Source organism: Dama dama, chromosome 10 (assembly GCF_033118175.1).
Source record: "Dama dama isolate Ldn47 chromosome 10, ASM3311817v1, whole genome shotgun sequence".
NCBI lineage: Eukaryota > Metazoa > Chordata > Mammalia > Artiodactyla > Cervidae > Dama > Dama dama.
In genome coordinates this window covers 4076793-4104421 of record NC_083690.1, presented here as the reverse complement: position 1 = coordinate 4104421, position 27629 = coordinate 4076793, and the positions used below count along the sequence as shown (strand labels likewise).

The 27629-nt window shown below is 53.6% G+C and overlaps 1 protein-coding gene across 2 annotated transcripts; it reads right to left on the bottom strand.

Annotated features, from left to right (window-relative positions):
• Positions 1-1270: 1270 nt before the first annotated feature.
• On the bottom strand, positions 1271-27629 carry FLYWCH1 (FLYWCH-type zinc finger 1). Of its 2 annotated transcripts, none has more exons than XM_061152651.1 (10): positions 27394-27629; positions 24476-24588; positions 13446-13877; positions 12733-13191; positions 11372-11815; positions 10962-11225; positions 7951-8214; positions 6859-7128; positions 5121-5193; positions 1271-2376 (listed from the first exon to the last, which is right to left on the bottom strand). In XM_061152651.1, exons 3-10 carry the CDS (start codon positions 13777-13779, stop codon positions 2337-2339), a joined length of 2148 nt encoding a protein of 715 aa, XP_061008634.1. In that variant the 5' UTR covers positions 13780-13877; positions 24476-24588; positions 27394-27629; the 3' UTR covers positions 1271-2336. The 2 variants fall into 2 exon arrangements, with proteins under 2 accessions (XP_061008634.1, XP_061008632.1); XM_061152649.1 differs by having other exon boundaries at positions 6859-7131; positions 27394-27628.

Below are 27629 nucleotides of genomic sequence, written 5' to 3'. Positions count from 1 at the left end.
TTACCAGCTCCACATGGTGAAGACATACTGAAGCAAGTTTATTGCAGGAAGGAGCAGCCGAGCGGAAACAGGCAAGGAGGGCAGGGCTGCGTCCCGCTGCTGCTGTCCGCCAGGGGCCAGCTTCCTGCACGCTTTCCTCTGTGACGGCGCCGGGGCGGGGGATGTCTCTCTGGCTCTAGAACAGGGAAGGAAGTGGCCACATGAAGGGGGCTCGGGGGTGGGTAGCTACGGGGCCACCCCAGGCGGCCGCAGCGTCGATTCACGTCCACTGGGGAGTCCTCAGTCTGAGCAACACGGACCAGCCACCTGCCCTCTGAGGTCACAGCAGGTGCAGAGAGGGGGGCGCGTGGATGGGCCCCATCAGAGGGCGGGGCAGACACGCTGCAGAGGCAGAGGCGGGGGAACCGGTGACCCTGTGGGGCCGGGGTGACGCTGGCTGCTAGGACTCAGTGCTTCTGGCCTGGCACCTCGGGGCTCTGTGAGGCTCCCCTTCGTGAGAGACTGAGCAGAGAGCGAGCTGGTGGTGGCACAGACGTGCCTGTCCACTGAACTTCAGGTGCGGCCGCCTCCCATGAGCGTGCTCCTCTGTGGGTCTGGATTGGGGTGTATCTGCTCCCCCCAGGGCTGTGTCTTCGGCCTTGGCCTTGGCCGAGAGCAGTTCACTGTCTCGGGGCAAGAGCGCTGCCCAAAACGTAGCCCCCGTGTCGAGTGTCCACTGCGTGAGGCCAGCAGCACGACGGGCCTCCTGCCTGGGAGCGGGCGTGGGCTGTCCGGTCATGTTGCTGGGCCATCTCCATGGCCGCTGGCCAGGCTGGTGGGCGAGGGCCCCATGGAGCTGGCAGTCCAGTCAAGGAATGGGTCAGTTACCTGCCTGGGAAGGTAGCCAGGGTCTGGGGTGAGGGGGTCCAGGTGGCCCTAGTTTGGGGGGGCCACTTCCACTTCCAACTTGGCCCAGCTTGTGAAAACAAGTCAGGGAGGATGTGGGATGAGTCAGCAGAGGTCCAAGGCCTTTCTTTCAGCTCCACAAGGGCTGGGGGAACAGCCAGTAGGAGACCCCATCCATGAGCTTTCCGAAGACTCCCACCCGCGCCTGGTCCAGCTGATGCTTGGGCCAGATGAGCAAACGCTGCCCCAGGTGTGGAGGCCTCCCTCTGCCCAACCAAGATCCATCACTTCCAACCATGAGGCACAAGGACGCGTGGAGTGTGTGGCCTTCTGGTGGCCATCTGCTGCTGCAGCGGGCATGTGGACACACAGCAACTCTACACGGCGAGGTATAAAATCGGGTTTATTGCGGGAAGGGTGGAGGCAGAGGGACAGCGGGGGGCATCCGAGCTGTCACTGCCCCACAGCCGGACGGCAGGCTGCATGGCCAGCTAGGTGGGAGAGGGGGAGCCCCCGGCAATCACAGGGTGGGGGCAAGGAGCCGCTGGCGGGGACATGGCCCCCTTAGCAAGCTGCAGCCTTGGGTTGGTGGCAGACATTGGCCTGTTGCTCCCGGCTGTGCCAAAAGACAGGAGAAGGGGATGCCCCCGCCCCCATCATCTGGGTCTGTCTCTCCTCTGGCATCAGGCGAACCTGGGCAACCTGGGGCAGTCTGCCCAGCGCAGGCTCCCATGGTGCAACACCACCTGCCCTGGGCATCGTCGACACTGGGCTTGATTTAAGTTGGAAAAGAGCAAAGGAAACTCCAACAGACGGTGTAAAAGTCCCCTGGTTTCTGCCTGCTCTGCTACAGGACGGCCACACCCTGGCAGATGCCCAAGGAGCGTGGAGGCCCGCCTGGCACCTGCCTGGCAAACACCACGTGGGGCAGCTCAGCCTGAAGAGGCAGGAACTTCCCCAAACTCGCCCGCCTTCATCTTGACGTGGCCACCACGATGACTTTCCACTTTATGGAGCCCAAGTGGGACCACACCCGACAGGGAAGTCCTTGGCAAAGCTGTGGGCTCTCAGGATGGCTGGGCGTTTGCGGTTCAGCAGGCTAGGGTGGGGGGAGGTGTCTTTGTGAATAGTGCTTCCTTTCTCTGAGCTTTTCGAGGCCCTCACGGGGGTTCCCCCACCCGTCACGTCACCCCACATTACGAACTGCTGCAGGCCACCAGCTCCCGGGACTCATCTCTGCCAGCAGGGAGACACCATCAAGCATTCTTCCTGGGAGGCCTCTGGAGGAAATGTGAAGCCCGTGGATGCTTTGGAGAATGCAAGAGAGGCTTTGTCGAGCAAAATCTAACCAGGTGGGAAGTGCCAGGGTCCTGTGAGGACCTGGAGCATCCTTGACACTGGCAACATGTTAGGTTGGGTTGATTTCTCTGCCGTCAGGCCGGAGGCTGGCCTCACTGGGACTCGCTGTTGAGTTGTATACTTTCCACCTTTCTGAGGACACAGAAACACACATGCGTCATGCAAATCCAAACATGGCGGAAGGAGATAATGAAGAAAGTTAAGGATAATAAAGTAAAAAATGACCTAGCATAAATAAAATGCAAGAAAAAAAAAAGACAGTTAAGGATTCCTATAATCCGTTCCCTCTAGAGATCACCATCAACTAGGTCATTTTTATACACATACATCACATTGGTGCCTTGAAAACATGGAATTGGGAACTTCCTGGTGGTCCAGTGGGTAGGACTTGGTGCTTCCCCTGACATGGCCCAGGGTTCAATCCCTGGTTGAGGAAACTAAGATATCGCTAGCCAAGAGGCGTGGCCAAGAAAACAACAACAAAAGAAAAACCCCATGCCCTTTAACTACATCCCAACATAACTCACCCTAGGCAAACTTTAATCTACTTTCTATCTCCATAGATTTGCCCATTCTGGACATTTCATAGAAATGGAATCACACAAGGTGTGGTCTTTTGTGTGTCTGGCCTCTTTCACTTCTCATGCTTTTGAAATTCATCTGTGTTGTAGTGTGTGTCAGCAATTCATTCCTTTTTATGGCCAAATAACATTTCATTGTTGGAGAAGGCAATGGCACCCCACTCCGGTACTCTTGCCTGGAAAATCCCATGGACGGAGGAGCCTGGTAGGCTGCAGTCCATGGGGTCGCTAAGAGTCGGACACGACTGAGTGACTTCACTTTCACTTTTCACTTTCATGCATTGGAGAAGAAAATGGCAACCCACTCCAGTGTTCTTGCCTGGAGAATCCCAGGGACAGCGGAGCCTGGTGGGCTGACGACTGAAGTGACTTAGCAGCAACATTTCATTGTATGAATAAATTATATCTTGTTTTAAGCAGAGGGTACCTATAGTCACTGATATTCCAGAATCTTAGGAAAAAAGCAGTGCTTAATTGCTCAGTCGTGTCTGACTCTTTGCAACCCCATGGACAGAGGAGCCTGGTGGGCTACAATAATAGCCTGCCAGGCTCCTCTGTTCATGGGATTCTCCAGGCAAGAATACTGGACGGTTGCCATGCCTTCCTCCAGGGGATCTTTCCAACCCAGGGATTGAACCCAGGTCTCCTGCATTACAGGCGGATTCTTTATTGTCTGAGCCACCAGGGAAGCCCATGAAAAAAAAGCAAGTGTTCAGCAAAAATCAAATTCTTTGTACAAACAGGTAAGAGTGAGCAACTGTCGTCATTTAGGGACAGTATCAGTCAAGCCCTGGAAGCATCCTAATCTGGACCCTGGAAGCTCAGGGTCAGCCTTACAAACAGGCTATTTTAAGGACAGGAGTTGCCGCCCTGTTTTGTTAAGTCTCTTCTGTATGATATTGACTTACAAACGGGGAAGCAATTTTGGATTCCTGGCATAATTCCCATTTGGTCATGGTGTAGGATCCTTTTCACGTTGCTGGATTCAGTTTGCGGTATTTTGCTGAGAATTTTTGTATCTGTATTCCTAAGAGATATTGTTCTCTAGTTTTTTCTTGTGATGTCTTTGGTTTTGGTGCCAGGCTACCGCCAGCCTTCCAGGATGAGTTGATCCCTGACCAGGGATCAAACCAGGTCCCCTGCATTGGAACATGAAGCCTTCACCACTAGGACCACCAGGGAAGTCTCTCGAAGTATTTTCTAACTTCCCTTGTAATTTTCTTTGAGTCACTGGGTATATTTACAAATATGCTGTTTAACTTTCATGTATTTGTGAGTTTCCCAAATTTTTGTGGTTGACTTCTAATGTCACTCCACTGTGGTCAGACAACATACTCTGTATGATTTCAGTCCTTTTAAATTTGAAGGGTCTTGTCTGATGGCCTACATAGTGGTCCATCCTGGGGAATGTGTGCTTGAGAAGAATGTGAATTCTGCTGTAGGTGGAGGCCTCCTCATTGCTCTGCTCCCTCACTTGTTATTGTTCAGTCGCTCAGTCGTGTGACCCCATGAACTGCAGCACACCAGGCCTCCCTGTCCATCATCAACTCCCGGAGCTTGCTCAAACTCAAGTCCATTGAATCAATGATGTCATCCAACCCTCTCATCCTCTGTTGCCCCCTTCTCCTGCCTTCAGTCTTTCCCAGCATCAGGATCTCTTCCAGTAAGTCAGCTCTTCGCATCAGGCGACCAAAGTATTGGAGTTTCAGCTTCAGCATCAGTCCTTCCAATGAGTACTCAGGGTTGATTTCCTTTAGGATGGACTGGTTGGATCTCCTTGCAGTCCAAGGGACTCTCAAGAGTCTTCTCCAGCACCCCAGTTCGATAGCATCAGTTCTTCGGCACTCAGCCTTCTTTATGGTCCAACTCTTACATCCGTACATGACTACTGGAAAAACCATAGCTTTGACTAGATAGACCTTGTCAGCAAAGTGATATCTCGGCTTTTTAATATACTCCCTTCCTCAGATCGCTTATTTTGGGGGAAAATAGCTGTCCTGTTTGAGGATACTCGAGCAGCCCTAAGGAAAGGTCTACATGATATAGGCCTCCAGCCCACAGCCCTGTGAGCGAACAGGTCATTTGGAAACACCCACTCCAGCCCCCCTCCTCAAGCTTTCAGATGGCTGAAAGCTTGGAGACCCACATGGACACCTTCTCTTCGATCTCACGAGAGATCCTGAGCCAGAACTATCCCATCTAGCCCCTCCCAAAATCTCAACCCACAACTGCTGTTCTCAGTCTTGAGGCTTTGAGGTAATTTGTGATGCAGCATTAGATAACCAATATAGTTACCCATAGCTCTGCTGGCATTCAGGAGCACACGTCTCGAAGCACAGTTGAACTTCAGGCAGAAGTTTTACCTTTTCTGAGAGAAAAACATTGAAAACATGGATTACTACTTCTTCTCTTGCTGAAGTTGCCAGAGGCAAAGGCACACCCCTTGGAACAATGAATGACCTCAAGGCAGAAGAAAACCAGGCGGAATGACTGACGGGGGAGTCACTGGGAATTCTGGTTTTCTGATGCCCCAAACCAACTGCGTGCATGTATGCTAAGTCGCTTCAGTCCTGTCCAACTCTGTGTGACTCCATGGACTGTAGCCCACCAGGCTCCTCTGTCTATGGAATTCTCCAGGCAAGAATACTGGAGTGGGTTGCCATTTTCTTCTCCAGGGGATCTTCCTGACCCAGAGATTGAACCCTTCTGTCTCTTGCGTCTCCTGCACTGGCAGGCAAGTTCTTTTCCAAGTGAGCCACCAAAGAAGCCCCGAACTACCTAAGTCAGTAAAATAAGCTATTGGAGATTGCGAGTCAGGCTTCACCTTGTCACCAAAAAGACTGGAAGGCAACTAGATCTCAAAGAGGCCACACCCTTCATCCTGCCAAAGGCGAGTCACAGCGCCTCCTCCTTAGTTAAGTCAAACTGGCTTTCTCATGGAAAAAAAAAATTTTAAAGCAGAAATCAAGTTTCCTTTGGCTGTTTTATGCAACTTGGATTCATTCCTGTGTAAGATGTGGCCCTTCCTATTTCCATGAATTAATATGAGACACATACCGCTTTTTAAAGACTGGTGTTACAGCCTGTTTATTTGAAGTGAAACCAAGTTCAGTTCACCATGGTTAATCATTTGCAAAACTATGTGTGTGTGCACGTGCTCATGCTTGTGTGTGCATACTCGGTAGTACATTCTTCTAGAGCAGTCTATATTTTTTAAACAGATTTTCAAAAGATACTACCATTCATAAAAAATAAAGACCTCTTAGTGTAAAAGAGAGGAAAGAAAATGGCAGTTAGAATGGGAGTGTTTACTTGTTTGTTTTGTTTGGCTGCACTTGTGTGACTTGAGGGATCTTAGTTTTCCAACCAGGGATTGAACCCAGGCAGTGAGAACATGGAGTCCTAATGACTGGACTGCCAGGGAATTCCCAGGGAAGTTGTTTTTAATAATGGGACAGATTTAGGGACTTTCTGGGTGGTCCAACCCTGGAAGAACTGATGCTGAACCTGAAGCTCCAATACTTTGGCCACCTGAGGCGAAGAGCTGACTCATTGGAAAAGACCCTGATGCTGGGAAAGATGGAATGCAGGAGGAGAAGGGGACGACAGAAGATGAGATGGTTGGATGGCATCACTGACTCGATGGACATGAGTTTGAGTAAACTCTGGGAGTTGGTGAAGGACAGGGAAGCCTAGTGTGCTGCAGTCCATGGGGTCACAAAGAGTCAGACATGACTGAGCGACTCAACAACTGGTGGTCCAGAGGTTAAGACTGTGCTTCCAGTGCAAGGGGTGTGGGTTAGTTCCCTGTTGGGGGAATGAAGATCCCACAGGCCTCACAGCACCCCCCAAAAAAGGATGGGACAGACTTAGGGGTGTCTCTCGATCCAGGAGAAGAAGCCAGTGGGAGGTAGGGTAGGAGACTCTAGAGAGGCAGGAAGCCCAGGGAACAAAGCTCCCCAGAAGGTGTCGGCCCCCTGGGGTGTCTGAACCTCAGCCTGGCAGAGAGCCTCGTCCACGGCCCTGTTTGTACCTGGGTCCTCCTGCTGGGCGGGGCTGGGGAGCCGCTCCCGCTGCCGCAGCGCCTCCAGGCCTGCCAGGTCGGGCGGGTGGCAGTGGCTGCGCATGATGGTCACCTGTGGGCCCTGGGTGATGGCGCGGCTGCGGCAGCCCTTACGGGCCTGGTCCCGGCACATCCAGTACACCTTCTCCCCAGCCGCCTTCTCCTTCCTGTAGAGGAAGGACTCGTACACCAGGAACCGGCCTCCGAGGGAAGTCCTCAGGAACTCCAGGGGCTGGGGGGCTTCTGGAAGGAACAGGCCGTGCAAGTGGGGCACCTGGGCGGGGCCCCGGAAGCAGGGCGCAGAGCTCCACCCAGAAAAGCGGGGACCCCGCGCCCACCCCAGCTGGCGCCGCAGGGCCCTGGGGACTGAAGCTCAGGCTGCCTCAGCCCTGTCACCTTGGGGTGCAGGCCATCTGTCTGTCTGTCTGAGGGCCTTGGGGCTACCGGGGAGGCTGGCCCCTCGGCCACTCAAACCCTGAGTTTTCCCGCAGGCCCCTGCTGACCCAACTTGACCTCCACACTGGCTGGCAGGTGCCCCAGGCCAGGGGCTGGACTGGAACACTCTGGAAGGCCCGAGGTTGGTCTGGACCGTGCACCAGGGGGCTCCCCGCTCCGGGGCCACCCACCCATTGGCCAGCTGGCGACTAGTCAGATTCTCCTTCAGGAGACATTTTAAGAATCTGAACTGAAAGCTCATGACATGTTGGGGTGGGGGTGGCCGGAAGGTAGGGGTGGGAAGAGAAGGGCAGACAGACTGTCCCCCAGGTCCGGGAGCACTTCCCGCGGCTCCCGGTATCGCCCCTGCCCCGCCGCCTTCTCCAGCCGTCCGAGGGGGTCTCCCCCTGAGACTGCAGCCCCACCAGGACCAGCGCGGGAGTGTGGGGCCCCCTTCCCCCGGAAGCTCACCACCCAGGGGGACAGGGACAGACCCCCGCACCTGAGCCACAGCGAGTGTCCCACTAGGCACCCTGCAGTCCGAGCCCTGGGCTGTCCCCAGGGACTGCTGGGCCCCCAGGGAGACCAGGTCCAGTCCCCGCCCGCCCCCATGCCCATCGCCCGCACCTGAGCCTTCCCTCTGGGCTGGGCTGGGGAGCTGCTCCCGCTGCCGCAGCGCCTCCAGGCCCCCCAGGTCGGGCGGGTGGCAGTGTCTGCGCATCACCATGACCCTCGGGCCCTGGGTGATGGCGCGGCTGCGGCAGCCCATGCGGGCCTGGTCCCGGCACGTCCAGTACACCTTCTCCCCAGCCGCCTTCTCCCGCCGGTAGAGGAAGGACTCGTACACTAGGAAGCTGCCCCCCAGAGGGGTCCTCAGGAACTCGGGGCCTCCTGGGGAGAGATGGGACAGGGTCAGGGGAGGGAGGCAGGGAGGGTGGGCTGCTGTTCCCAGGTGTTGAGAGGGGGACCCAGGAGGTTCTGATTCGAGAACTCCCTTCCCGCCGTCCAGACACCGGGACCATGCAGGGGAGGGGGGTTGGGGGGTCTGTCAGGAGCTGGGGTGGCAGCCGTCGGCGGGGGCGGTGCGTGGCCAGAGGGGAGGTATGGGACGGGGGCATGTTTCTGCTCTCCCTGCACTCGATGAAAACAGAACGAGTGAAAAAGGCACAGGGCACGAACCGAAGATTCAAGGAGGGGAGGAGAGGGCAGAGATGCTGACGCAGGTTAGAGGCTGGGCAGAGGGGGCACCTGGTCACAGAGCTGGCAAAGCAAGGGCTCGCCCAGCCTGCGGGGGACACTCTCAGAACAGGCAAAGTCCAGCGGCTGAGCCCAGGCCAGGCCCCAAACAGCAGACTGGCAAGCGCTGTCTGCCTGAAGGGCAATGAGACAGGTGCCCGTCTGGAGGAAGAGTGTGGGGCGTGGGGAGAGGAGGAGGAAGTCTGCAGCCCACCCTGTTTCCCCGCCCGAGTCCCCGGAGCCAGCAACCAGGCCGGGCGCTGAGCTCTGGGGTCTCTCGCGTCACCAGGTTGGCGCCCACATACAGAGCGCGTGGGTCTCACCTTCAACCTGGCGGACAGCCAAGGACCACTGGACACGTGATCAAAGATTCTCACGTCTTCCACAATCGAAAAGTCAAGATTCTTACACCAAGTATCTCATATGAGGCCATGCAAAGCAATTTAAAGTGTATACAACAATCATTCCCAGAAATTCCCTGGAGGTCCAGCGCTTAGGACTCCTCACTTTTACTGCTGGGGGCAGGGGTTCAATTCCTGGTTGGGGAATTAAGATCCTGTAAGCTGTGTAGCATGCCCCCTCCCCCCCCAAAATCATTCCCCTTCAATTTGTGCTGTTTTATACAACTGTGTGATTGACAGAAAATGGAAGTGAATGGCATGTACCTGCTTGGAAAATTTCACCTGCTGACAAAACAAAAAAGAGAGAGAAAGAGAGACAAGCTTTACCCTAAAAGGCAGGGACCAAAGAAACCCACAGAGAAAAGGCACTTAGAGAAAACAAGGCCGCTGCCAGGGGCTGGGTGGGGGTGGGGTGGGCTTTCTGCTCTGGGATGATGGGTCAAAAAGGAGCTCATATACGAGAGTGAAAGTTAGTAAATTGAAGGACTGGAAAGCAAAATCAAGGAAGTATGTGAAAAATAGGAACTTGAATGTCATGGAACATGAGGAAATTTCCATGAGTGAAGGACATGAGTTTCTGGCCTGAAAAGGCCCCGAGTGCCTCCCAGCCCAGCAACGCACTCCAGGGGCGGAGACACAACCTTACACCTTCAAGCAAAGACCCCTCCACGTGCGTAGGATCAGTCCTGAGCACAAAGACCAGACGGCCACCGAGAAGGAGCCACAAATAGCCTGGTCCCACTCGGCCGGGGCGGTTCATAGGAAAAAAGTACAGCAGCTGCATTGACAGGAGGGGGCAGCACGGGGGGGATCTGCTGGGTCCCCCTGTCTCTGGTCGGAGGTCAACAGGCAACGAGGAGATAAAAGACCAGCTGACACAGTGGAAGGAGGCAGGCTTCAGAGAAGAGGGAAAGAACAAAGGAACTGAGCGGTTACTCAGGATGGGAGTTGGGGGTGAGGATGGCAAGGGGTGAGATCATCCCCAGGTACACAGAAGTTACAAGGAAATGGGATAAAAAGAGAGTCGGGAAGAAAAAAGAAGAAATCAGAGGTCTCGAGTTTGAGAGAATTTTAGGGCCAGCCAGGCTCTAAAGGCGATTCAGAAAAGTCTGGGGCTGGGAACTCCGGAGGAGAGGCAGGTGGGGGCATGGACAGACCTGAGCGGAGAGCGCCAGCGAGCAGAGAGGGCTGGGCCAGGGCTGCTCTTGGAGAGACAGGAACACGTGAGTTACTGCGGCCTCATAAGGGTCAGACATAGGCCCCGTGGGGCCGTTAAGGCGGGAGGAGGGCCTGGGACCCTAACTGCCCAGCCCAGAGGGATGATGGCAGGTGCTGGGGGGAGTGAAGCAATCACAGGACTGTGTCACCTTCAGCCCTCAATACTTGTTACTGGGCGTGGTGTCAGCCACCCCCCAACTCTGGAAAAATGAGAAACCACCCTGTACCATCAGCTTCCTCTATAAATCCTATTGCAGTCTTCCCTTGTAGCTCAGCTGGTAAAGAATCTGCCTACAATGCAGGAGACCCAGGTTCGATTCCCGGGTCGGGAAGATCCCCTGGAGAAGGAAATGTCAGTCTACTCCAGTATTCTTGTCTGGAGAATCCCATGGACAGAGGAGCCTGGGGGGCTACAGTCCACGGGGTCGCAAGAGTCGGACACGACTTGGCGGCTAAGCCACCACCACCGCCATAAATCCTATACATGCGAAACAAGAAAGGAAAAGAAGAGAAGGAGCAAAGGGAGCCTGGGCTGATCAGGTGTGCAGAGGTTCCGGGCTGGTCTGGGCAGGAGGGAGAGGAAGGGGATGAGGTGAGGTAGTGGTGGCGGGGGAGGGGACGACGAGGAGGGGAGGAGCCAGGAGGGAGCTGCGACCTTTCAGAAGTTTCCAGTAAGGACGGGAGGATGCTTGCTGGAGGTCAAGAGGGCACGGCGGGCAGTCTGGGTCTCCTGCCTGTCCACCGAGGCTGCCCCCCACCCCCGACCCTGTCCGTCTGACCAACCTGGGCTTCCTCGCTGGGCTGTGCCGGGGCGTTTCTCCCGTTGCCGCAGCGCCTCCAGGCCCCCCAGGTCGGGCGGGTGGCAGTGGCCTCGCATCACTGTCACCCGCCGGCCCTGGGTGATGGCGCGGCTGCGGCAGCCCATGCGGGCCTGGTCCCGGCACGTCCAGTACACCTTCTCCCCGGCCGCCTTCTCCCGCCGGTAGAGGAAGGACTCGTACACCAGGAAGCTGCCCCCGAGAGGGGTCCTCAGGAACTCGGGGCCTCCTGGGGAGAGAAGGGAGTGTGGTGGGACAGGAGCTGGGGGGGGTGCGCCGGGGGCCAGGTCGGGCCTGGTGTCGCCCCCCTCCCGCCTCCTGGGACCTTGGGGAGCAAGACTGGAGGGAGGTCCGACCCAGCGGGTGTGAACTCACCCGGGTCCTCGTCCTTGTCCTCCTCGCCTTGGGGCTCAGCTGGGAGGTCCTTGTCGTTGGCCGTTGGGCGCTTCCTGGGCCGGGGCCTGGTGAGAGTCAGGGGCCCGGGCCCTCTGCGGTACAGCAGGCTGTCCACGCCTTGGAGCGGCTTGTCCTCTGGGCCCCCAGGGCCGCCCGGCTGGGCCCGCAGCGCTGCCATGGCCCGCTCCTGCTGCCGCCGGGCCTTCAGGCCTTCCACATCGGGCGCGTGGCAGTGGCCCCGCATGACAGTCACCCGATGGCCCTGGGTGATGGCCCGGCTGCGGCAGCCGTGCTGCGTGTGGTCCCGGCACGTCCAGTACACCTTGTCCCCCACGGCCTTCTCCCGCTTGTACAAGAAGGACTGGTGCACCAGGAAGCTGCCCCCATAGCAGGTCCTCAGGAACTCCAGGGGCGGGGGCCCTCCTGGAGGAGGAAGCAGGGAGGGGGCTGGGTGGGTGCCTGCAGCGGGGGCTCCAGGTGCGTCCCCGGGGACCACCTGCCCAGCGAGCCAGGAGGCCGTGCCCCTCTCCTGGTGGCCAGTGGGGGGTGGTCTCAGGGTGGGGCGGGGAGGGCTGAGCCGGCTCTGACGTGCCATACTTCTGCTTAGGGTTTGTTTGAAAAGTGGATCTAGTTTTTTAATAACTCAGGCATACTCCATAAAATAAAATGGGACCAGAAGACACACCGTGGGAGACATACGCCCTGCCCCCAGCCCCTTAAATCCCTGAACTCTTTAATCCTTTCCAGGTTAGGAGGCCCACAGCCTCAGGGACCAAGCCCGCCTCCCAGTGACTGCTAATGAAACCTCTGCAAAAACAAAATGAAAGTCAACAAACAGACGAAGAATGAAAACTTCTGCAAAGACTCCATCTAGCAGTGACTCAGAGACAACACACGCTGGACTAGGGCTGGCATTTCCCAGCCATCAGCGCCCAGTCCCCTTACAAGGAGGCCATCACCTATCTTGTGAACCTGCAGAACTTCATCAAGGCTGCCCAGCTGCGTAAGGTGGGGCCAGTCCTTGAACCTGGGCCATGAAGCTCACGTCTCCCACCAGGCCCACCTCCCCAAACTTCATAGGTTGCCAGCACTCCGTGGGGCCCACAAACTTCAGGTTTGTGCCTCAGGAAGCTCCAGGAGGACCTGGGCCGCCCGGTCCACGAGCACTGCTTCTATTCCCACGGGCTTAATGATTATTGGGATGCCTTTATATTTTTAAAATCATTTTCTGACTTCGAGCGTGTTAAGAAGCCACAGAGGACCCAGCTGTGTCTTTGGGCAAAGGAAAGGGGCGTGGTTCCCGCCTGCTCAAGGGTAAGGCCAGGGTGGGGGGCACTCACTGCTCCCCAGCGTCGAGCGTTTCTTTGGGGGCAATCTCAGCAGCGCCAGGGCTCGGAGCCCCTCGTCCTCCTCGAGGGCCGGGTTGCTGAGCAACGGGCCTGGGGTCGGCTCTGGCTCCACGGGGCACAGCCACGGGCCTGCCCCCTCTAGGGGCTCCTCCACCCGGCTGCCGGGGCCCTGGGAACCCGCCAAGCCTTCGGGCAGGGCTGGGCAGGGCAGCTTCTGCCTCTGGCGCCGGGCCTCCAGGCCCTCCTCGTCGGGCGGGTGGCAGTGGCCCCGCATAATGGTGGCGCGCGGGCCGCGGGTGATGGCCCGGGCCCGACAGCCCAGTTCAGCGCGCTCGCGGCACTTCCAATACACCTTGTCGCCCACGGCCTTCTCCTGCTTGTACAGGAAGGACTCCAGCACCAGCAGGCGGCCCCCAAACGGCGTCCTCAGGAACTCCAGGGGCTGGGTAACTGCAGAAGACAAGGTGGGGGGCAGGGCAGCTGACACGGAGCAAGGCTTGTGGCCAGGGGCATGGATGGGAACACAGGGATGAGGGCGCCCAGGGATGCTTTCCTGCCATCGTCGCACCAGCCTGGGACAAGGTCAGGGAGGCCCTGCTCAGAGCAGGGAAGGGATGGCCAAGGTCACCCTGCTGGCAAAGCCCAAGTCTGAGCACGCAGGGCCACAAAGGTGGCCAAGTGGGGGCAGCTGGCCTGGAACTCACCAATGTTTGGCTTGCTGGGTTTCAGTGCCTGGGTCTGGGGCCTTGGCTGGACCACCCCACGCTGTTCCTCTACTGGCAGGATCTGGGGAGTCCCAGCCAGGGTGTCAGGGTCAGCCATCTCCAGGGTGAGGACACAGTGCACTTCTTCGGACTGGGGGTCCACTCCATCCCCACTCTCAGTGGAGGCCGCCAGGAGGACCAGTTCAGAGAACTCCATGGGCTTTGTGGGGGCTTCGAGGACGACATCTGTGCCCGGCTCAGGGGGCTCAGGGGAGGGCTCCTGGCCGGCCTTCACACTCTCACCCTCCTGCTCGCTGGGCTCGGGCAGGGGCATTCTGGGACGGGCAGCCGGGCCCCCAGGCCACTCTCAGGTCTCAGTAGGATTTGTCCTCCACCTCCCTGCAAGGAACCTGGCCGTCCAGGGGCTCTGTCCTAAGGGAGGAGGCAAAATCCCATCAGCAGGGATGTCCCTGGCAGTCCAGTGGATAAGACTCTACACTTCTAATGCAGGAGACATAGGTTCGATCCCTGGTTGGGGAACTAAGATCTCACATGGGAAAAAGAAGTCCCATCAGTGGAGGGGTCCTTGGGCCAGGGTTCAAGAGGAATCTGGGCTGGAGGTCAGGGCAGGAGGGGCTGCCCTGTGCCCCCCACGCCCGCCCCCACCTTGGGGAAGGAGCGGAATGCAGCTGGAGAACCTGGGCCGGCATGTCTGCTGTCTTGGCAGCCTCGGGACCATCACCTCCCCCTGCCAAACGTCACTCCCCATCTGTAAAATGTGCCAGAAACAGGGCTCTCCAGGGACCGCTGGGGTGACCAAGGTGCTGACAGACGTGAGTTACTAGGAGTCCAAGCCCACAGGTGCTGAGCTCGGGGTGGAGTGCTTCCATGGGTTTTTCCCGTTTAACCTTCACCCCACATTATGGAAGTTGATCATTCCCATCGACCCAGGTTACAGATGAGAACATGGAGCACACAGCCATGCAGCAGAGCGGGGGGTCCGGTTGAGCTGGTCCAGGGCCCGCCCCGCACTGCACCTGGGCGACCTGCACCAGGATAACAGGAGCCGGTCTTTCTGAGCAACGGGCGTCGGGGAAAAGCACTGGGGGATGTGAGCTCAGGTCACTGACCCTCCCAGAAGGCCCGCTGCCCTTCACCCAGACAGTGTCTGTGTCACCAGGAGCGGGGGCTGGGCCCCCAGGGCACTCTGCAGACCCCAGAGGGGAGCCAGGCCCTGGGAGGCGGGACTCTGGGTTCCCAAATAGATCCAGTCCCCTTCCCAGGCCAGAGGCCCGGGCCACCCAGGGCTGGGGGATGCCAGGGCCCCAGGAGGGCAGCGATTCTGTCTGAGCTGCTGCTGGCGCTGCCCCAGCTGAACGGGGTCAGGGCTGTGGAGGTGTCCAGAGGAGCCGTGGTCACGGAGGGCTCCCTGGCTGCTGGTCTGGAGAAGCAGAAAGGAAGGCTGACAGGGGCCGGGCTGGCCTGGAGACCCGGGCCCTGGGGCATCGGTGGCCGTTTTTTCCTCTTGGGGGACTGGGTGGGAAGCATGTCGGGTCTTCCCCACCTCTCATAACAGCCCAGAATAGGACCTCAGCCTCCGGGTAAGTTTCGGCTTCCCCATCTGTGAGCTGTCAGCCCCATTCTGTGTTCTACGGCCCCGATACCCGGGTCCCCCATTCCTGCCGCCTGGCGTTTCCTGGTCTGGGGCCCACATGCAGCTCCCCAAGGTCTATCAGGCCACGCGCGGCGCTCCTGGGTCCCCGTAGAGGCAGAGTCAAGGCCACTGAGGGCAGCAGCAAAGCCCCGTCCCGACGGGCGGGGATTCAAGGAAACCCAGGGTACAGGTAGGGGGACGCCTGACGGATTCCCCGGCCAGGTCCTTCCTCTAGCGTCATCCCCCCACCCCTGCTGCCCCTGCGGCCCTTCCCACCCCGCCCCTCAGGCCGGCGCGGCGGCCCTGGGGACCCGGGATCACGTGTGATGGCCGAGGCGGGACGGCGGCGGCGCCTCGGCGCGCGCGGCCGCTCTGGCGGGAAAGGCCCCCATGAGGAGCCCCGCCCCCGCGCGCTGATTGGCCCCGGGGCACGTCCGTCCGCCGGGAGCCCGCCTCCGGGGCTTGAGGGCTCGGGGTTGAGCGGCTCGGGAACGCGGTGTCGACCCCGCGTCCTTCCCAGGACACTGCGAAAGGCCTCAAGGGAGCCGGCCCTCCCTTCCACAGGCCGTTCAGACAGCTCAGGCCGCCAAAACGTGCGGCCACTGCCCACCCAGCACGCACATTCCTACGGGACCCTGCGCTCGGTCCACAGTGGAGGCAGCAAGGACCCCGACTTCAGTCTCAGGCGATCAGAGGCCGAAGCCTTCCGATAGAGAGCCCCCACATTCCGGTGGAACTGCACCCAGAGTCATGGGCACCCCGCGTCAGTGTAATTCTCTCACCTGAAGCTTCTGTTCACAAAGCTTAAAATATACCACTCCAAGTATTCTTGCCTGGAGAATCCCCATGGACAAAAGGAGCCTGGAGGGCTGCAGGCCATGGGGTCGCAAACAGTGGGACATGACTGAGCGACTAAGCACTCACAAAGGATGTACCTCAAAGGATATGGAACAAATTCCAATGCAACAAAAGACCTCGAACTGTGGCGGACCACAGGCTGTGGAAAGGCTTGGGTCCTTGCAAGGGGCTGTAATTTAGATTTGATTGAGGGTTCCCATTCTCAACCATTGAAGGGCCTTGAAGTGTAGATTGTTTAATGACTGCAAATCCTCCCATAAAGTATATAGGCCCCTCTTCAATGTGGTCTTGAACCTGGTCTCCAGCCCAGACTGGTCACTTGCTGTAGCCAATACAGCATGGCAGAAGCTTGCTGTGGGGGGTCAGCCTCTGAGACAGCCAGGGAAGGAAGCTCTATGAGGGGCCACACGCGGGATGGAGGCACTGCCTGGCCTGGAGGGGGGCCATCTCCACTGTCAAGTTCAGCGACCCTCCAGCTGTGTGTAACCACAAGAGCCAGGGGAAAGTGGCCCATGCACCCCATGGAATCCTGATCAATAATAGACTACGGTTATTTTAAGCCAGTAAGATCAGGGCTCATTTGTTACGCAGCAATAACTGATATTCTTGGCAAGCAACTGAACATAGTCAGTTTTGACTTTTCGATAGATGGAATAATACTAATGGATGTGGAATATCCAACATCAAAGGGCTTTTGAACTCTTGAACTCTAAGGGTCATCCAACACAAATTTTAAATCCCTCAGATGCTCACATTTGAAAGGCTGGTAACTCAATGAGAGAAACAAAATATTAAGTATAAAGGATATCAAATGAGAATTGTGCATTTTAAGAATCTGTAACATGAAATAAGCCAAACACAAAAGGACAAATGCTCTATGATTCCATGCATGATGTAGCTAGAGTAGTCAAATTCATAGAGATAGAAAGTCCAACGGTAGTTGACAGGGGCTAGCAGGGAGGAGGAATGGGCAGTTAGTGTTTAATGGGGACCATTTTGGTCATCCCCAATAAAGAACCCACCTGCAGTGCAGGAGACACAGGAGAGGAGATGTGGGTTCAACAACCCACTCCAGGATTGATGCCTAGAGAATCCCATGGACAGAGGAGCCTGGTGGGCTATGTCACAGTCAGATACGACTGCGCATGCACTCATGGGGACCGTTTCAATTTGGGAAGATGAAAAATTTCTGGAGATGGATGGTGATGATGATTGAACAACAATGTAAATGTACTTAATGCCACTGAACTGTCACTTAAAAGTGGTTAAAGTAGTAAATTTTTGTTATGTTTATTTTACCACACATGCAAATAAAATTATTTTTTTTAAAACCCCACAACTATAGCAAACTATACACAGTAATGCTCCATTTATCATACTGATGAATGAGGTTTCCACACAATGCACATTTCTGATGAAAGTTATTCCTCCATGATTCTGAATTTTACAATTTCTCTTTCACAGTTCATCCATTGAGGATGAATGCTTCTTAAGCTCTAATGACTCATCACTGTCTGGATAAAGAGAGCATACAAATTTTATCCTGATTTGGAGAACGAAGTGTCCAATCCAGTTCCCTTGGTACCCCCACACCGGGGCCCTTTCTCCATCTGAACGATCTGCTTTCCCTGGCCCCCAAACCTCTCTGCCTCCTCTGGGTCTCTGCATTTAGGGTTCTCAGGGCTAAGCTTCTCATTGATGCAGTTCTGTCGCTCAGTCGTGTCCGACTCTGCGACCCCGTGGACTGCAGCGTGCCGGGCTTCTGTGTCCTTCATCATCTCCTGGAGTTTGCTCAAATTCATGTCCTTTGAGTCAAAGATGCCTAAGCTTCTTACATCTCCTAAATCCTAAAACAAAAGCTCACAAAACCCCTCCTTCCCTCAACAGTTAGACTTTTTGGAACAGTCCACACCCCTTCCTTCTCCACTAGGCCATCTAGCACCTGGCCCCCGACTCTTCAGACCACCATCTTCCTCTTTGGCCTGAGCACAGAATTGGCACCTGCTGGGTTAATCCAAAATCCATGCTTCTCTCCCAAACACCTGGTCTGGCCTGTATGTGGTCTATCCATGCAATGGACTTTATTCAGCCTTAAAAATGAATGAGGGCTTCCCTGATGGCTCAGTGGTAAAAAAAAAAAAAAAAAAAAAAATCCACCTGCCAAGCAGGAGACACAGGTTCAATCCCTGGATGAGGAAGATCTCCTGGAGAAGGAAATGGCAACCCACTTTGCCTGGAAAATCCCATGGACAGAGGAGCCTCATGGGCTAGAGTCCACGAGGTCTCAGAAGAGTCAGACACGACTGAGCAACTAGACAATAAAACAAAAGGAATGAAATTCTGATACATGTTACTATGCGCATGAACCTTGAAGACAGTATGCTCAGCGAAAGATCCCAGACACTAAAGGCAGCGTGTGGTATGAATCCATTTACGTGAGATGTCCACTAGGGACGGAAACTAGATTTGTGGTTGACGGGGGTTGGACAGGAAGGAGGGGGAGATTCAGGAGTGATGCAAAGGAAAATAGGGTTTCTTCTTGGGGGAATGAAAATGTTATAAAGTTGACTGTGAATACACTAAAAACACTGAATTCTACACTTTAGATGGGGGAATTGTATGCTATGTGAATCACATCTCAATAAAGTTGTTTTAAAAAAATCCTCATAGAGAGTTCTCTGGACTAGGACTCAGTGCTTTCATAGCTGTGGGCCTAGGGTCAGTCCCTGGTCTGGGAACTAAGAGTCTAAAGCCAAGCAGTGCAGCCAAAAAAAACCAAATCATTGTAGGTATGACTCGAGTCCCCAGGGTCACTTGGATAAAAAACAGTCTTCACCATAAACAGGCTTCTCACTCTTCGGCTTGGTTTCCTCATAAAAGTTGCAGCGGGGCAAGGGGGCATGGATTTGTAAGTTGTTAATATCATATTGTTAAAAACTTTATTGAAAACACTTTTATTTATTTTTTTTTGAAAACACTTTTAAATGTTGAGAATGTAACACTGATAAATTATCCTTGATTCTGCCACTCAAATGCACTTGTTTCAATTCTTGTATTAGTGTCTTTAATATACATTTAACTTTCTGTTGCACAAACATGTGTTCAACATGTTTGCTATTTTATTCCTCTTTATAGAGTGGGAGGCCCCCACCTGCAGACCAGATGGATCCCTGGTAAAGGACCAAAGTACTATGTTGTGTAACCAGGCCCCGAACATGAACACAAATCTAAGTCCTCAGCGCAATACCATAATAAAGCCACAAGAGGGTGATGTTACTCCTCGAAAGTACAGCATCCTTGGTAGAATTAGATGTACTACAGGGGGCGCCAGTGATAAAGAACCCACCTGCCAATGCAGGAGACAGACATTAAGAGATAGGGGTTAAATTCCTGGGTGGGGAAGAACCCCTGGAGAAGGGCATAGCAACCCACTCCAGTATTCTTGCCTGGAGAATCCCATGGACAGAGGAGCCTGGCGTTACATGGACCCTACAGTCCATGGCGTTGAAAACGGTCAGACATGACTGAAGGGACTTGGCATGCACACAGTGTTTATGGAACTAGAATTTGGGAGTTTTCCACGTGTGATGAATAATTCAGGAAGACTTCCAAAAAAAGTTTGTATTTACAAAATATATTAGGCAGAAAGCAAAATCCAATGAAAAATTCAGCAAAGATTACAATTTCTAAGCTAAGTTTGCTCTTTTTTGAAAAACCAAAATATTCTTTGGTCAGTGACACTGCCTCTAGACCTCAATACACTTCATTTCTTCTGGCTCATCTCAAGTCTTGTCACATTTGTTATTTATTGACTAATTTATGTATTTGTGACTTTAAAAAAAAAGGAAAAAAAAACAAAACCTTCTATCACTGGGAGGAAATACCTCACAACGTTAAAACTAGTAAGAAAAGCGATTTATTTTTTTCCATTAAATTTCTTCTGTTTTCTCAACATTGTTTACAATGTGCATGAGCTCTTTACCATGGGGAAATATTACACACTTTAAAGATAAGCTGCACCTCCTTGCTTGGTAATTGTTTTCTTTAATTCCATATCTCTCAGGAAAAGCAGGGATTCCATTCCTCTCCAAGATGTGTCATAAAAGAAAACAAAGAGGAATATAGATCATGGGGCAGAGAAACAAGTGAAAATCAAGAATCCTGTGGTCTCCGCTGTGGGCCTTGCAGAGCCTCAAAGACTTCCCCCAAGACATGTATTAACCACAAAGGGAGAGATAATGACTTGACAGTGGAGAAATCTCACAGACACAGCCTTAAGTGCTCAAGGCCAGCTTCACCAGTAATAAGACATGTCAGCACCATGACCTCCTTGACGAGACGCACCCAGGAGGACACAGCATCATCTCTGGGGATGTTCCTGCCCCGAATGAGCGCCCCTAGACAAGTCACTTGGAGGGACATTCTAAACGACCGACCAGGACATGTCACAGTGTCAAGGTCATCACGGAGAAGGAAAGACGGAGGACCTGTCACTGGAGGAGACTAAGGAGACACAAGGACAAGATGCAACATGGGATTCGAGAACAAAGGACATTAGGGGACAAGCTGGTGAAATGTGCATAAGGTCAATAGTTCAGGTTAATGGAACAGGACCGATTTCCCGGACTTGATCACTGCATGTTTGGTAAGATGTTGACATTCACGGAGACTGGGTGATGAGCACAGGGGAATTCTTTATTTTTTTATTTTGCAACTTTTTTTTAAAGTGTCTAATATTAACTCAAAAGGATTTTGAAAACCCAGGTTTTAGACACAGTGGAAGTTGACAAAGAAAATAAGTGAGCCATAGGCCTTCTGGGTGGAAGCAGGGAGAGTGGGGTGGAGGAGAGAGGGGACACCAAGGTGATACTCTGACCCAGAGCCATGAGGCTGGTCCTTGAGCTGGGACCTGAGCCAAGAACAAACATCCTATGACGTCACGGGTACCTCAAGTGCGGGGACCCATTGATCTCTCTGCACCACTGCCCCCTCTGCTCCTGGGGAAACTGAGGCTCGGGCCTGACACGAGTGGCCCAGGACCACACGGTAGTGAGAGCCAGGCCTTCAGAGCTGCACTGACTGGCCCTACACACCAGCTATTTTATGGCTTAGTACTGAGGCTTGGAGAGGGGAATGGCAACCCACTCCAGTATTTCTGCCTGGAGAATTCCAAGGACAGAGGAGCTTGGTGGGCTACAGTCCATGGGGTTACAGAAAGTCGGACACGACTGAGCATCTAACACACTGTGGCTTCCAGCTAATCTGGCCACCAGGAGCCACCGTGGGGGACTGGAAGGTGGCGCGGGGAGCAAGGAGGGTGTCCCCGAAGCGACCTGCTTGGCGTGGCTGCCCCAGCGCTGTCTGCTCAGCGCCCCCACCCCCAGCCCCGGCTGCAGCACTGCTGCTAAGCCATTTCCGGTTTAGCTTCTCAGCTTTCACCAGCAGGGAGAGCGATGCAACTCCCAGTGAAATCTTACAGGACTTTGTTTTCCCAGGTGGGTTCTGACCACACGTGCTTCAGGAATCCAAAGGACTGTGGTTACAATGCCTCATAGTCTCCAAATGCCATTGAGTTACCTGGGGCTAGGCGAGGGTTCTGCATAGGTTATTTCATTTTATCTCCCAAATACCCTCATCCTTTAGGCCTGCTGTTCTTTCATCCACTGGTGGCTCAGACGGTAAAGAATTCGCCTGCAATGCGGGAGATCTGGGTTCAGTCCCTGGGTTGGGAGTGATCCCTGGAGAAGGGAACAGCTACCCACTCCAGGATTCTTGCCTGGAGAATCCCATGTACAGAGGAGCCTGGTGGGCTACAGTCCATGAGGGTCACAAAGAGGCAGACATGACTGAGTGACTTTCACTTTCACTTTCTTTCACTCACAGAGGAGGAAACTGAGGCTCACTATTAGGTTCCTGTGACCGGGGAGCTGGGCCACTAAAGGACAGCCAGCATGCGAACCTCCTGTGTCTGTTTTCAGGGCTTATATTCCTAAAATAAGTTAAAAATGGTTCTTTACAAGTTGAGGATTCTAACCCATAGGTATTGACAGGTATCCACTACGGAGTAGGGTTAAGGCCAGTGGTTCTCAGTCAGGGTGGTCTGCCCCCCAGGTGACACGTGGCAAGGTCAGGAGACACTTCTAGCTGTCACAAGTAGGGTGCAGGACAGGCTCCTGGCCTCCGTGGGTGGGGGCCAAGGATGCGGCTCAGATCTCGGGGAGCCCCCACCATCCCCAGGAGGAAGGATCTGGTCTAAAGCAGCAGCAAAGTCGAGACTGAGGAATCCTGCTTAAGAGCAGTGTTTAAAAAACAGCACAGAAAAGGTGCACCCGTATAATGAGGTTAAGTTCAGTTTTCACGAAGCTTTTATTTCAATTATCTGTGTATGTAATTCTGGTCTCCATAAGAATTGCTTGGGGAGTTTCATACTTTTATTTTTAAATTTACTTTTTATCGGAACACTTGATAAAAATGCACATGCTTGGGGTTGGATTCCTGGAGCTCTGCCTGGTTACCTCCCCACCAGCCAATTAGAAGAAAGTCACGCACCCTGCAGCCTCCACCCCAAATTTTGCCTATAGAAACTTTCCCCTGAAAGTCTTCGAGAGGTTGGGGGCAGTTTCTGACCATGAGCCACACATTCTCCTTGCTTGGCCCTGCAATAAACCTTTTGCTGCTTAAAAAAAAAAAAAATTCAGATGCCTATATTTCCCATCCAAAATTGTGAGGGTGAGTCTAGAGTCAAATTCAAGAATCTGGATTTTTAACAAGTACCCCTTGAGGCTCTGGTCCTGGTGGATCACAGACTTGGCTTTGAGAAACACTGGACTAGATGCGATTGAGGTTCGGTGACCGGAAGGTCCGTGGCCACCCAGAGAAGAATTTGACATTCCCTTTGTGCAGGGCATCACAGGAAGTGTTTTTCACACGTTATTTCATCTGTCACAACTTACAGGTTCCTTCATTAGCATGTTAAACAGATGTTAATGTTTGTTTATTTTTACATTGATGGGAGAGTCATGATTGCATCTTGTTAAAATGATCCTTTAATAACAATCTAACAGTTCTCAGACACCTTAAGGTATTTTGGGGACCTCAAGAAGAGTGGAATTTGCCCAAATTTTTAAGTACTACAGATGAAATCTGGGGGAGGAAGCTTGTTGGGCATGGCTTCAGTGCCTTGTGATAACATATACCAGACTTTTAAAAGTCCAAACTGAGGTTCCTTACAGAAACTTCCAGCAAAGCAAACTCAAGAAGGCCTATGAGGTGAATTAGCAAGTGTGCCACACCTGTGTAAATGATCAGACCTCCCACCCCATCGGACAGGACCACCCTCATTTCATGCAAAAAATATCTTTCATTGAAATTATGAGGCTTTGGGGGAAATTTGTGCATCAGTGGAAAATTGGGCTTTGTTGGGAGCACAGCCTTTCTGGTTACACCATTCTAGCCTCTTGTTGCCTTTGAGCTGCTTTTATAACTCTGCACAGGTAACAGAACAAGGCAAAATAGTTCTAGCCTGTAGACCTGTTCTTGCTTTCTCACCCTGTAAATTAATACAGATAAGTAAGCAATTTCTCCAGGCTTGCCTCCATGTACGCATTCATGTCAATACTCCTGACCTACAGTCTTCTAGAATCTTCTTTGGATTCCCTTGCAAACTGGTTATAAGATCTTACTGGTTCCTGGATTAATGGGTTAAGCAAAAGCTTGAACGCGCGTTCATTTTATATCTGCATGAAAGAGTTTTATTTCCTCTGTTTTGGTCTTAAGCAAATCTCCCTGGTCATTGGTATTATAATCTGTGGGCTCCAGTCTGCAATTTTATTTACTTGTTATTTTAAATTTATTTTACTATTTTGTTTGGCTGTGCCAGGTTTTAGTTGTGGCACTCGGGATCTTCAATCTTCATTGCGGCATGTAGGATCTTTAGCTGCAGCACGTGGGGTCTAGTTCCCTGACCAGAGATCGAACCTGGGCCCCCTGCACTGGAAGTGCAGATCTTAGCCACTGGACCACCAGAGAAGTCCCCAATCAGCAATTTTAAAAATCACACAGGAAATAACTAACCTGCATTGCATGTAATAAAAGTAAGCATTATTTTATGAAACTTCTATTTGCATTATATTTGTATATTTGTTCTAGGTGGATTTCAATTTTTTTCTTTGTTTTGGATGATCACTGTTTGGAGGTAAATACTTGGGCCTTAATGTGTTTGTTTTATAATATTTTATTTTCACTCAGTAAAGAGTGACTGGAGTATTTTTAAGTCAGGCAGATGTGAATGGAAAGTTCGAGAACCTCACAGTTTACAGTTAATTGCTCTCTGATGCTCTTTTCCTCCCCTCCCAAATCGAGGTACAGAGCAAATCTGAGTGCAATACTCAGCTTGCCTGCTCTGATAAACCCAACACCCAAGAGACACTTAATATTACATGCAAACTGTTTTCAAACACCGGTGGGTCCAAGCCCTAAGATCCCCACTCAGCTGCTGATGGAGGAGCAAGAGAATTACCTTCATAGACAAGTGAGAACCACCTTCACGGTTCACCAACACCCATCATCAGCGCTGGCTTGCTGGGTGGGAGACCAGGGGCAAATCCCATCACTTCTCTGGACTGATTTCACCTGGGAAATAGGGAAAGTGGCAAATGAGATACCGTATGTGAAATTCTTCCATAAACTGTGAGTCATCACATAAGAGAAGAGGGCGACAGAGGATGAGACAGTCGGATGACACCACTGACTCAATGGACATGAATTTAAGCAAACTCAGGGAGATAGTGAAGGACAGGATGCCTGGCATGCTGCACTCTTTGGGGGTCACAAAGAGTCCGACACGACTGAATGAACAACAAACATCACATAAGAACAGGAAGTACATTGTCCAGGCCCAGGAGGGGATCCAAAGGGTAGAAAGGGGAGGTGCAAAGGTCCTGACGTTTGAAAAAGGTCCTGGATGATTCTAAAAGCTGCCCACCCCCCACTAGGATGTGCCCACTGATTGGCTCATGGGCCCTCCTATGATCTGTATGTAGTCTCCAAGTGTGCACACGGGCATTAGTGCTGGGAGAGGCGAAGGTGGCAGTGATCCCCCCAAGGATTAAGGATTCTGTTCCGAAGCAGGGCTTCTCAACCTCAGCATCGCTGACCTTTTGCACCAGATAATTCTTTGTCGTGGGGGCTGTCTTGTGGAATGAAGGATGTTCAGCAGCATCCCTGGCCTCTGCCTGCAAGATGCCACTGCGTGCTCAGTCGTGCCCGACTTTTTGCGACCCCATGGACTGTAGCCCACCAGGCTCCTCCGTCCATGGAATTTGCAAGCGAGAAAACTGGAGTGGTTTGCCATTTCCTCCTCCAGGGGATCTTCCCGACACAGGGATCGAATCCAAATCTCTTGAGTCTCCTGCATTGGTAGGCAGGTTCTTTACCACCAACACCACCTGGGAGATGCCAGTCGCATCCCTCAAATCCTGACAACCCAGGTTTGCTCAATGTCCCCTGAGGACCACTGCTCCAAAGCAATTTAGAGGCAGAGGGCACAGAAAGGGAGATTCCAGCTAATGGGACGCCCAGCCCCAAATCTCTTAACCCCTGTAGATCACAATCATGACAGTTTTCACGCTTCCCGTATTAAGCCTGACTCATCCTCACGTCTCTGGACACCGGGGCACACCGTCTTCCATGCCCTCCCACCCCACATCACCTCGGGGCTTCCTCTCCCACCACCTCCCTTTTTAAAAAAATATTTCTGCGTGTGTCTGGCGGGGCCAGGTCTTGGTCGCAGTGTGCGGGCTCTCTGGTCATCATCCCAGCACTGGTGATCTTCTCCTTGCCGCGTGTGGACTCTCAGTTGAGGTGTGGGGGCTCTAGTTTGGTGGGTATGCGTGCTCAGTCATGCGCGACTCTTTCGTGACCCCACGGACTGTAGCCCACCACGCTCTTCTGCCCATGGGATTTCCCAGGCAAGAATACTGGAGGGGTTGCCATTTCCTTCTGCGGGGGATCATCCTGACCCAGGAATGGAGCCTGAGACTCCTGCATCGGCAGGCAGATTCTTTCACCACCTAGTTCCCTGACCAGGGATCAAACCTGGGCCTCCTGTATTGGAAGCACAGAGTCTTAGCCTCTGGATTACCAGGGAAATTCTACCTCCTTTTTCTTTTTTTTTTTAATTTGGCTGCAGGGACCCAAGGGACTGGTTCTGGGAACTCAGTTGTGGCCTGCAGGATCTAGTTCCCTGACCAGAGATTGAACCCAGGCCCCCTGCACTGGGAGCAGAGTCTTAGCCATTCGGCCACCAGGGAAGTCCCCCCACCGTCTCCTCAACTGCCTTTCTGCCCAGCATCTGGATTCTCCCTACGAAGTACTGACTTCCTAAAGCTCAGCTCGAATCATTTCCTTCTCCAACGACAGTGGAGTCCATCTCCATTATAAACACTCCACAATCTAGCCTCCAGCTTCCCCAAGTCCTTCTAGGAGCTTTTGGTAGAGGAACAAGGTAAAATTGCCTGAACTGAACTAAGTCTTAGAAATGGTTTTGGCCTGGAAAAGCATTAAAGTCAGAATGATAAAAAAATATACCCTTTCTTTGGAACTGAAGTTTACACGTGATTGATTATCTGTTACTGGAGTTCAGCATCCTCCAAACGCAAGGGGTAATGGAAGCGAAAGTGTGTGTGTGTGTGTGTGTATGTGTATGTGCGTGTGTGTGCTCAGTCGTGTCAGGCTGTTTTGGACCCCTGTGGTGGTTAAAGCAAGGGCTTCAAACTGGTCAAACTCATTAGGTCCTGAAATCAGTTTAATGGGTTAGCAGTAGTCTTTTTTTTAAAAATGGAAAGGAGAATATACTAGAACAAGATAGGATAGAATTTGAACCCAGGTAGAGTAGATCTGGCTGCGTCATGTGAGGTTGAGGTAAGAATCTCCCTTTAAACTTCTCTCTCAGTAATAGGCATCTACAGGCATGTCAGATATATTTCTCACTGTAGGTTGAGCCTAAAAAGTTTGAAAGCACCAACAGGCAATATATATATTCAGCAGTGGAAGCAGGTGTAACAACAGCAAAAAGTGCAAGGTCACTGGACCTCCGGAGCTGCAAAGTCGGGATGGGGGTGGGGTGGATGCCAGGGCGGGGGCAGTGCTGGGTGGGGCGGACATGATCAAGGAAAGGCAAGCCCATGTGGGGCTCCCTGTCTTGGGGTGTCGGGGCTCAGTCCCGGGGGGTCGGGTGGGTTGCGGGAGAGGAGGAGAAAGGAGGATGCGAATCGCAGGTGAAGGACAAGGAGGCGGCCTGATCGAGGGACGTAGAGTTCGAGGACACCCCACTCCCCAGCATCAGCAGCCCTGGGGACCTCCGGGAGAGCCCGGCTTGGGGCGCAACCACACCGAGGGACCCAAGACCCTCCCCGATCCGCTGGGGCCCGTCCTCACCGAGCACCGGCCGGGCGGCGACAACAGCGGGGCCCTCCCTCTCCGGAGACCGAGCCCCGCGGCGGGTCCTCTGGCCTCGGGCCGCTGCAGCCACAGGCGTCGACCTCGCGGCCCAGGCGCCTCCGGCCACCGCAACCCGGGTGTCCACCCGCCGCCCCCACCTGCCCTCTCGGGAGCGAGCCCCGTGTCGCGCGCGCCGCCCCGCTGGCCGTAGGGAGCGAGCGCCGCCCCGCCGG